The sequence below is a fragment of the Macaca fascicularis genome, chromosome 3, assembly GCF_037993035.2.
Source record: "Macaca fascicularis isolate 582-1 chromosome 3, T2T-MFA8v1.1".
NCBI classification, from domain to species: Eukaryota; Metazoa; Chordata; class Mammalia; order Primates; family Cercopithecidae; genus Macaca; species Macaca fascicularis.
This window is the reverse complement of record NC_088377.1, coordinates 98,539,746-98,551,814: the sequence shown is the minus strand read 5'-3', so window position 1 is coordinate 98,551,814 and position 12,069 is coordinate 98,539,746. Positions and strand designations below refer to the sequence as shown.

At 39.2% G+C, this 12,069-nt stretch overlaps 1 protein-coding gene across 8 annotated transcripts in view; it reads right to left on the bottom strand.

The window, feature by feature from the left end:
• Window positions 1–1,620: 1,620 nt before the first annotated feature.
• PDE1C (phosphodiesterase 1C) overlaps window positions 1,621–12,069 on the bottom strand; it is a 671,184-nt gene continuing 660,735 nt past the window's right edge. For all 8 annotated transcript variants that reach the window (XM_045388996.3, XM_005549840.5, XM_045388994.3 and 5 more), the window contains one exon: window positions 1,621–4,011. In XM_045388996.3, the coding sequence (XP_045244931.2) occupies window positions 3,842–4,011 (170 nt within the window). In that variant the 3' untranslated portion in view covers window positions 1,621–3,841. The remainder of the gene's footprint in view (window positions 4,012–12,069) is intronic.

Sequence of the window (12,069 nt, the reverse complement as noted above, 5' to 3'; positions counted from 1 at the left end):
TTGAAAACGTGCGGTGGTGTAGGGGATGAGAAGCGGACCATCCTGCACATTCAAGGAATTTGAATGCAACAGGGGAGGAGAAAGGTCTTGGTAGAAGGAGAAGGGCGAGAAGATGGAGACAAATCTGTGCCTCAGGAATCCACAGCCTGTGAGAAATCCTCCGCAAAGGGAGATGGGCTGATGTTTTGTGGTCGCTGTTGTCTAATTTTTTTTTTTTTTTTTTTTAGACTGAGTCTCACTCTGTCACCCAGGCTGGAGTGTAGTAGCGCCATCTCGGCTCACTGCAACCTCTGCCTCCCAGGTTCAAGTGATTTTCCTGCCTCAGCCTCCTGAGTAGTTGGGACTACAGGCACGTGCCACCACACCCGGCTATTTTTTTGTATTTTTTAGTAGAGACGGGGTTTCACCATATTGGACAGGCTGGTCTTGAACTTCTGACCTCATGATCCACCCACCTCAGCCTCCCAAAGTGCTGGGATTACAGGCATGAGCCACCATGTCTGGCCCTAATTTTTAAATTTTTAAATAGTTGATTCTGCTGCGCTATCATCCTAAACCTTTAGGAAAAGTCTGCTCTCTGCAGTTGACTTGTGTCAGTGGAAATTTGGAAGAATAAAGCAATTTTGTGTGGAGAAGGAGATAGGGTAAATAGGAACAGAGTGAAGGGCAGTGGTTGCAGGAAGTAAGTCACAGGGAGGTGGTGGGAGACTCCTAGTCAGTCATGAGGGCAAGAGACAGCCACAGTAGATGGAGGCCCAAGGAGACCAAGGGCGTGGGGATACAGGTGGAGAAATTATTGGAGGTGGGGATGTCAGAAGTTGGTGCCTGTGGGAATAGCCAAATGGGAAATACATGGTGAAATTAACTCCTTCTTACTAAAGTTTAAGATTATGTACCTAATGTCATGGAATTAGTAACGGACATTACTCTTGAACTCAGGGCCTAACTTCTTTTTACCATACTCCACTGTGTCTCCAAGAAATAATAGCTAATATTTATTGAACCCTTGCTGTAAGGCCAGCCCTGTGCTATAATGAGTCAGGTATTATTATTCTCAATTTACAGCTAAAGAAACTAAAGTTTAGAGATATTATGCAATTTAGTAAAGCTCCCAGAGCAAACAAAAGGCAGTGTTAGGATTTAATTGTAAGTTTTTCTAAACTCCAAAGTCCCAATTCTTTTTTTCTTTTTTTGAGACAGAGTCTCTGTCACCCAGGCTAGAGTGCAGTGGCGAGATCTTGGCTCACTGCAAGCTCTGCCTCCCAGGTTCATGCCATTCTCCTGCCTCAGCCTACCAAGTAGCTGGACAAAGTCCCAATTCTTAACCACTAGCAAGACAGCTTAGTCTGGAATGATATAAACTGAGTTGATAACACAGGTGCTTACCTACTGACTAACCCCGATTATGGGTTATTTATATTAACAAATTTATTTACTGGGTGTATAGGGAGGAAAAGGTTAAAAAATGAACTATCACCTATACAGTAAGGAAGAAAATTGAAATGGATAAGTTATACTGTCCACCTTGACAAGATATTCAGGGCTGAACAGCAGCAAATTTAGCTAACATCTAACATCCCGGAATTTCAGAGAAGAAAATGGCTCACATACAAGAAAGTCTGTTAAAAGCATCTTTTTATTTGCTGTAAGAATATAATCTGTATTTCTATACAATCCATCATGCAAAAAATATGGTAGGCATTTTATAAGCAATGCAAAATCTCAACATCTGTACATTTGCTCCATTAAAATATTAGCAAAGGTTGAAAAAAACTCACATCTTAGGAGAAAGGAATACAGAAGGAGCTTTCTTCCCCGGGAGCATGGCTTCCAACATCAAGAAGCACAGCCAAGAAAACACAGCCTCATTAAATTCTCAGTACCTAAGATGGAAGGTATTGACAGACAGATGGGGAACATTATTTGAGGGGGTTACTACTCCCATGGGCCTCCTCATTGTGTAGCCAAATAACTTTGCGCAGCAAGCACTAAAGTACCTGTCTATAAACAGATAGGAATTACCTGTTGAGTTAACCTAATCCAGATGGAATAGACACTACCAGCCTGCAGAAGGGTCTTCTAACCCAGACACCAGTCAGGGAGTTAAGAATTGCAATCACCTCCTTAACAAAAAGTCACAATGATTTTTCTTTTTGTATAGCAATTGCATTTCTCTGAAGTATCATCATAAAGCGTATTATAAATAAACTGCTCAATAGCATGGTGGGCACTAAATTCTGGAACTTGCTCAACTTGAATAACTGAGGTTTATTGGAAATGAACTGCAGGGAATGAGAGAAGGAGACAACACTAAACTCTTTACAATCAAGCCTCGAAGGTCGAGGCCATCTGGGAACAAACAGCTTCTTCCTTGTAGGGCTGTCCTGGAGAGTTCATCCTGATTATGAAATGCTCTTAGCTACTTTGGTTGTGCACCTATTACTGGCCAGGCTCAGCCACAGCAACCAAAACCTACATTATCATTAATTTTCAATACAAAGTGCAGAGTGGGTATTATGAATCCTAGTTTCTAGTTAAGCAAATGGAGGCGTCAAAAAATTATGCCATCTGACCAGGGACCTGCAATTAGTTATAGATAGAATAGGATGCAGATCAGACTGGCCTGAAAACAAACCTAGTTTTCTCACTGCACCAGGCTATTTCTGAAGAGATTGAAAGCTATCTCTAGTCTTGAGCCTTTCCTTGCTACTTCTGTGATTTTAGCCCCAAAGTAAAAATTCTCGGGAGAGACACAGAAGGGCTAAAAATGCCACCATGAAAAGAGGTGAGTTATAAAGCCGTGGATTCCACCAACAACTGTGAGAGCAATCAGGATCCCAAGGGCTTTAGATATGTAGCATGCTGTGAAGAGGATCTGAAATGTAACTTAAAGGCATCTCTAGCCTACTTTAAATTCTTTATTTTCAGTCCAGAACAATCTGAAAATAAAGAATTTAAACTAGGCTCAGAATTTTACACCCTTTTGGCCTAGGACCACAAAATCAAACTGACATCTTTTGCATTGACTCTCAAACCTGAAGTCTTTAAGGCAAGATTTTTAGTATCATCTACTATGGGTAGAAGTAAAAGATTAGAGGAAAATGAAGCCAAATGCATCTCCTGAAAGTGTTCAAATTCTTAAAGGTACATGAGGTTATTGGGCACGAGGCACAATCTTCATGGGGCACAGAAGTCTTTTTTTTTTTAACTTCGATTTGCTTTGTAAGCGTGAATTCTGAAATGTCCATGAATATAACAATTCATCAGTCTTCTGTTCCTTTTAATATTTTTACATTCAGAAGCACAGCTTCTGTTTTGAATACATTTACTTTGATAGTTACATATTTACTTGAATTTTAAATAAGTGTATTTACATTTTAAATAGGTGTATTTAAAATTGGAAAATAAGTTTTTAGCAGTGCATTTCTTAAATATGATGATTATTAAACCAATATTCTTTTGGGGGCAAATAATTTTAGAGATGAAAAAAGTGGCAATGAGAGGAATTTTATTTTATTTTTTAAGTTTGTATCATTTTAATTTTGGTCCAATTTATACTTTTAGAGACCTATACCATAAACACACCCCTCTTGCTAGTTTGTTGCTAGAGTCTGGGCTGATCCCACATCCAGCAATTGATGAGTCTATACAAGAACAACAAAGAAGAAAATCACATTTCACCTTGGTAGAGTCAACTTTCATTTCACCTTGGTAGAGTCAACCAGGATAGTACCTGCCCCAACAGCCTCCAAGGTCTTGGAGGTGTGTCCTGCTGTGGCCAGTGGGTGCTGAGAAGCAGATAGGTAGACCCTCCTTCACTCCCTCTCTTCTTCCCCTCGGCCTATTTTCTGTTCCAGTTATGTGAGATGTTCTGAATCTTTTTCATTTTGATCCTCTGATCCAGCATCTTATATCTTGCAGGATGCTCATCAGTTTTCTTTGTGACTGAAGGTGCATAGGAGCTAGATGCATAAGCAGGGCGTTTAAAATGACGCAAAGGAGGCTTGATGACTGGAGGCCATGGAAAGGAAGACAGACAATGGTTAACCTCACCCACAACATGCCACAACCTAAATATTGTGAGCAACTTCCTCTAAACCCATTTGTTTCCTCCAAAACCAGGAAACAAGCAGGTTGGATTCTCCCTGGAAACCTTATGGCAGATAGATGAATAAGCACGTTACCACCTTGGTCATTCAGTTAAAATAAACAAAGGAAAGAAATTTCTAGAGATACACAGTGAGGACTGCAGTACATAAAGGTCCTTTGACAATGAATGGATGGGGTTAAGGGAGTGAGAGGAAGCGTTGCAGTCATTTCTGGGAACAGCAAAGCAAACAGGGTGAACACAGGTAGATCATTAATAGCATTTAGCATTGTATGTAAGCTTTTAGTGTTGGAAAGTGGTACTCAATCCCCAAGTGCTAATTAAAAGTGCATCACTAAGAAAATATTTATAAAACACAGATAAAGATTTTGTATTCAAAATATAAAAAGAATTTTTAAAGCTCAAGAAAAAGAAACAACCCAATTTTAAAATGGGCAAAATACCTGAGCAGACTTCACGCCAAGGAAGATACATGTGCCAAATAAGCATAGGAAAATACACTCAACAACTTGTGTCATTAGAGAATTTCAAATTAAAACAACTATATGCTACTACACACTTATACAATGCTAAAATCTACAAAAATTGACAATACCAATTGCTGGCAAGGATGTAAAGCAATGGGAACTCTCATTCTTGCTGATTGGAATGCAAAATGGTACAGCCACTTTGGAAGACAGTTTGACTATTTCTTATGAAGTTAGACATAGTCTTACTATGTAATGCAGCAATTGTGTATCCTAGGTATTTACCAAATTGATGGAAAATGTATGTCCGCATAAAAACCCACACATGAATTTTTGTAGAAGCTTTATTCATAAGTGCCAAAAGCTGGAAGCAACCAAGATGTCCTTCAATAGTTGAGTGGATAAACAAATTGTGATACATTTATACAATGGAATATTATTCATTGTGATAAAAAGCAAATTAACTATCAAGCTATGCAAAGACATGAATGAATCTTAAATACATATTGCTAAGTGAAAGAAGTCAGTCTGTAAAGGCTGTATAGCATATGATTCCACTTATATGACATTCTTCAAAGGACACAACTATAGAGATGATAAAAAAGATCAGTGATTGTCAGGGGTTTGGAAAGAGGAGGGATGGTTAAATAGGTGAAGCACAAGGAATTTCTAGGGCAGTGAAACTCTTGCATACAATACTGTAGTGGTGTATATATGACACGACATATTTGTCATAACCCATAGAACTTTATAGCACATAGAATAATCATTAATGTATGCAAATTAAAAAAAAACTAAGAGGTCAGAGGAATCCTAGAATGAAATGCAAACTGTAACAAGACAATGTAAATGCATTGCCAATGTAGGAAACAACCTCACTGAAGAGTCGGGGACAAGATGGTCATCAAAGTAACCTTGTATATGAACAGAATCTGCAGACTAAAGGCCAAAGAAGCTGTACACAAGCACCCTATTCTAGTTCATAAAATTGTTTCCCATGGGGCTATTGGTTATCAATTCTCAGACCACTCTACCTGTATACTGGAATTCTACAATTATGTAAACAGAGGGTGGATGGTGAGAAATGTTGGAGGAGGTTAGAATGGTCCATGTGGTAATGAACTTGGAGATATCACTATGAATTAATATTTAGCTTAATAGAGATACAGGTGATTATATATAAAAATATTTATAGATATGTGTATGTACATGAGTTGGCATTCATACATATATTTTCTTGCTCTATCAGCTGAAGGGAAGGGGGTCTAGGACTGATGAAGTCACTACAAATCTAGAAGTCTCAGCAGCAATAAGCACATCTACTACCCTGATCTTCGTTTCCAAAGGCATTTGCTAATAGCAGAAACCAGGGCTTCTTGTAGAAATGACTGAGTCTAGAACTAGAACACAAAATATACAAGAAGCACCTGAAGCATCTTGTAGAGCTAGAACATTTGAAGTGTTCAAAAAACAAACAAACAAACAAAAAAACAAATACCACAATAGACAAAGGAGCCCTGAATGAAAGATCTACTGAATGACCAAAATTGAATCAAATTGAGCAACAAAATAAATAAGGCAGTATTGCATTATAACCCAAAGTGTAAAATAAATATCCATGAGTCCACACTGATATAAATAAATGATTGAATAAATAAATAAATAATTGTGGGAGAATAGAAAAATATCTTATACATCTTATACAGGAGAATTACAAATAATTTGTATACACACACCACCCTTAAGGAGAAGGAGCCCTTGGTATGGATTGGACAAAGTGACATCCTTCCAAAGAGTACAGACTAAAGTATGAGACAAGCTGAGTGCAGTGGCTCACGCCTGTAATCCCAGCACTTTGGGAGGCCAAGGCGGGCAGATCACTGGAGGCCAGGAGTTTGAGACCAGCCTGGCCAACATGGTGAAACCCCATCTCTACTAAAAATACAAAAATTAGCTGGGCATGGTGGTGCACACACCTGTAATCCCAGCTACTCGGGAGGCTCAGGCAGGAGAATTGCTTGAACCTGGTAAGTGGAGGTTGCAGTGAGCCAAGATGGCGCCATTGCACTCCAGTCTTGGTGACACAGCAAGACTCCTTCTCATAAATAAATAAGTAAATAAAAATATGAGATAAAAGAGTAATTTTATAGTAGGGAAATCTAGTAAACATGACTTCTTCCAGGAGCTCAAGGTTGACACCATTAGCATATGATAAAAATTAATATTTTGTGATGAAAATAGAACTTTACCTCTGGAGTCTTCCTCCCAAAAAATATGTAACCCCATTCTAATAATGAAAAACATCAAATACATTCCAATTGACAGATATTCTACTCAAAGCTGTCGAAGTCACCAAAAATTAGGGAAGTCTGAGGAACTGTCACATCCAAGAAAAGTCTAAGTAAAGCTGATGACTAAAAGTAATAGGTTATCCTGAATGGGATCCTGGGACAGAAAAATGACACCAGGTAACAACTAGGGAAATTTAAAGAAAGCAGGAACTTCAGATAATAATAATAATTAATAATAATAAGGACAGCATCAAATCTGCAGATCTAGACACAGAAGGTAAAGTACTCATTGACTTGTCCTCCCCCTGCTCCCCTCTGCGCCAGCCCCCCCTTCATCCCTTCTAGGTTCTGCTGGAAAGTGTTTGGTCAGTGAGATAATGTAAACATGAATAAAGGTGAAAACAAGCCAAATGATCATCAAAAACAGATGACATGTAATAACCAGGCGAAAAGTGCGAGGAAACAGAGCCAGTTGAACCCTTGCTCACTGGCTCTCCCTGGAGGCTCCTAGACTGTCACTGAAAGAGCCAGTGCAGAAGCAGGACACATAGTGGATCTGCTGGAAGGGCCAAGGTTGGGGACACATCTGTCCAATGCCTGAGGCTTCTTTGTGAAAAACCAGCTCTACACATCTCTTCCAATAACAGGGACATGCATGGTGCTTGTGATCGAACAAAAGATGAGAAACAACTTAAATGAACAATCATAGGGAATTGGTTAATTCTGGTCCATTCTTAGAATATGCTACTGTGATACTATGGAAAGATGATACAGGTGACTACTAACAAAAATAGAGGTTCATGTAATAGTGTTAAGTGAAAAAGCAGGATATATTATCTAACCTCATTACTATTAGATATAAACATATGTGCATAGGCAAATCTGGAAGAACATACATTTAAATCATAGCAGTGGTTATGTCTGAGTAGCATAAACATGACTATTTTATCTCTTTGGTTGTTTATACTTTCTAATTTTTCATGATGATCAAGTTCTAGTCATGTAACTTTTTAAAAAAGAAACATACTAGTAAAAATTTTCTTCTATAGAATCATCTATCAGTTATTCTACAAAATCACACCTGAGAGAAATCAGTAAAACCAAGTTCACCTTGGACCTTAGTACTAGACATCTCAAACGAGCCATAGCTGAGTACACTTTTTTTTTTTTTTTTTTCCCTTGAGACAGAGTCTTGCTCTGTCACCCAGGCTGGAGTGCAGTGGCCAGATCTCAGCTCACTGCAAGCTCCGCCTCCCGGATTTATGCCATTCTCCTGCCTCAGCCTCCCGAGTAGCTGGGACTACAGGCGCCCATCACCTCGCCCGGCTAGTTTTTTGTATTTTTGTTAGTAGAGATGGGGTTTCACCGTGTTAGCCAGGATGGTCTCGATCTCCTGACCTCGTGATCCGCCTGTCTCAGCCTCCCAAAGTGCTGGGATTACAGGCTTGAGCCACCGCGCCCTGCCGGAGTACACTTTTCACAGCCTACAGATCAATAGTTATTCACCCACTTCTTAGAGTACCTATTGTGTGCTATTGATATAACAGTGAACAGAACAGACAGAAATCCCTGCCTTCATAGGGCTTCCATTCTAATAACATCCTCCGAAACTTTTGACTCACTCACAGAAGAAAAAAGTGTTCAGGTATAAATGATGCCATTGCTACAAGCTCCTTGATATCCATGCTAACTTTACCTATTGCAATATCCTAACATGAAGTAAAGAGTTGCAGCAAATGACTCTGTTGTGGCATAGTAATATATATTCTTCTATATATTATTATAGGTTTGTTTATTCGATCTCAGAGTGTTTAATTCTGTTTCTTAGGGCAAACAAGAAATTATGGCATCAAATTCCCTAGAAACAAACATAAAAACAGTGCTGTTACCCTGGAGAATGGTGTAGAAAGGGGAGAGGGCTTCAGCTTAAAAGCGGATTGTTGCAATGTCTGGGCCGGCTGATTCACTACTCTTCAAGTCACAGTCCCTCTCCGCATTCATTCTATTTTCACTACTCAGCAGGAACTCAGCCAAAGTATTATTGAATTTCCCACTTCTCAGCATGAAGAAACATTTACTGTTTGCTGGAATTCTGACTGTCAGAACAAAACCTCTCCTTGCCACTAGAGTCACTGCAAATAGAGTTGAACCTGCTGATAGAGATCGGCTCCCCACTGAGTTTGTGGAAATACTTATATGGCTGCTGTCACCCTCACTCAAAATGTGGGATAAAGGAAAATTTCGTACATTGCTGTTTTGTATGCATTCATTACTTTTCCCCTCTGCAATGGATTGTGACTTGGTGACAGAGCAAAACACCAGAGCCAGGCATGAGGGCACCATCTTGCATTTAATGTGGACCATTCTTCTGGGGTGCTGGTGTGGCCTTCTGAGGGTGCCCTCATTCATTGCCTGGCTATACCTAAACTATTGGGAGGGTCTAACCCTCCTCCTTTTAATGACTAGGCACTTCCCACAGCTGAATCCAACCAGTCATACAGTTGAATCGAAGCAGTCATACAATCCCCCACCCCTAGTGGAGAAGAACCAAACCTGGATCCCCACCCCCACCACAAGTAAATGGTTGATTATCAGCAAGTTAGACACTTCTTCCCCTTGGGATACTTTTTTTTTTTTCCTCTTTTTTAAAATTATACTTTAAGTTCTAGGGTACATGTGCACAACGTGCAGGTGTGTTACATATGTATACATGTGCCATGTTGGTATGCTGGACCCATTAACTCGTCATTTACATTAGGTATATCTCCTAATGCTATCCCAACCCCCTACCCCCAACAGTAGGACCCGGTGTGTGATGATCCCCTTCCTGTGTCCAAGTGATCTCATTGTTCAATTCCCACCTATGAGTGAGAACATGTGGTATTTGGTTTTCTGTTCTTGTGATAGTTTGCTGAGACTGATGGTTTCCAGCTGCATCCATGTCCCTACAAAGGACATGAACTCATCCTTTTTTATGGCTGCATAGTATTCCATGGTATATATGTGCCACATTTTCTTAATCTAGTCTGTCACTGATGGACATTTGGGTTGATTCCAAGTCTTTGCTATTTTGAATAGTGCCGCAATAAACATACGTGTGCATGTGTCTTTATAGCAGCATCACTTATAATCCTTTGGGTATATCCCCAGTAATGGGATGGCTGGGTCAAATGGTATTTCTAGTTCTAGATCCTTGAGGAATTGCCACACTGTTTTCCACAATGGTTGAACTAGTTTATAGTCCCACCAACAGTGTAAAAGTGTTCCTGTGTCTCCACATCCTCTCCAGCACCTGTTGTTTCCTGATTTTTTAATGATTGCCATTCTAACTGGTGTGAGATGGTATCTCATTGTGGTTTTGATTTGCATTTCTCTGATGGTGAGTGATGATGAGCATTTTTTCATGTGTCTGTTGGCTGTATGAATGTCTTCTTTTGAGAAGTGTCTGTTCATATCCCCTTGGGATACTTTTAAAAAGCCTGGCCTCATCTCTTAGAACAATTTTCTTGGAGAAAATGATCCTATTAGTGAAAGAAGATTTTGACAAAGGCACATATCTCAGCACAGAGCCTGAACTTGGGAAAGTTATTGTCTATATTACTTTTAAACATGCTTAGAAAAACAAACGTTCAAGCCAAAAATTGACACATCACCATCCTTTATTTTATAATTATGCTCCATGTTTGATTTTCATAAAAGCAATGATCTTTTAGGAGTTTTAACTCTCGATTGTTTAATTCTTTTTCATAAACATAACAATTTCTCCCAAAAGTGTCTATGATTTTCTCCCCTTTCACTGCCACAACCAGTCTATCTTTTGTTCTCTCTCGCTCTCTCTGTCTCTCTCTCTCCATTCTCTCTTTCTCTCTCTCTCTGATCATTTTTCTTGGCGCCTACTTTTTTGTTTTGGTATGGGAAACAGTTGCACAGAATTATTTTTCTCCAGGAAAGAGGTTCAAATTTATTAATATATCAAATACAGTTATTAGGATTATTTATATTAGTCTACTGGAAACCAAAGTGCCCTTCATCAAAGCTGTTTAATAGGTGTGGTTGCGGGGGAGAGCATTTCCTCAATGAAATTTAACTGAGTTAAACTAGTGTCTTCACACCAGGACTTATCAGTACCTTAAATAATACTAACATCTCTTTAGAATCCCTGAGAACTGCCAATAGCATGTAGTTTTTCTCGTTTATTTGACTAAATAGCTCCTTTTTATCAAGGGCATCTTACAGAGTGAAAATGCTTTCAGAAAAATGGAATTAATTTATTATCACATCATACTATATCAAGTCATTAACCCAGTATATCCTGTTATTTTCCACTAAGTGAGAGCAATCCAGAGAGAACAGTCATTAGCCCTCATCCACGCTTGGGTCTGGCCTCATTCCCTTGAGTTCAATGTGATTTCCCATAGCACTGGTCCTGGTTCTTTCAATCTGCTGTGACTTCAGTGTGACCTTTAGAACCCCACACTGCAGTGCAGCAGTATCTTCAGGTGGAGGTTTTCTGAACCTCTTCAGGTGAGTATCACCTCAAATGGCAATAATCTGGTCTACTCGGCGCTTTTGAGTAAATTCCAATATTGGCAGCTTTACTTTTAAACAAAAATAAGTGTTGGATATCTGTGTTTTTTCTCTTTCAAACATAATGCTATGATATGACCTTGGGAAAAAGCATTTCCTCCTATAGACACTTTCTATCTGCAATGTGTACACAGAAACACACACACACACACACACACACACGCAAACACACACACACCCCAAACCACATATACTAAACTAACAAAATTAGAATAATCATTTATTGCCACTTAAATGCTATTTTACATGAAGGAAAAAATTCTACTATACATTCTGTTTCTAAAATCAGCATCTGTTTGTTGTAGAAAGCCCTTATAAAAATGCACAAAAACCATCCAGGAGTTTTGAACTGCAAGGGACTGGAATGTTAACGTGAGCTCCACTGAGGATGGGACAATATGAGATTTGAGCCTGTGATTTTCATTTCAGGAACCGCTGTGGTAAAACCATTATGATAGCTGATACTATGTACTGGGCACAATGATAAGAATTTAACTTTGAATCTTTACTACAATCCTATGAGGCAAGTACTATTATCACTCCCTCTTTGGGTGATAATAGTACTTTGGAAACTGAGGCTTAGTGAGCTAAAGTAACTGGCCAGAGTCACACAGTG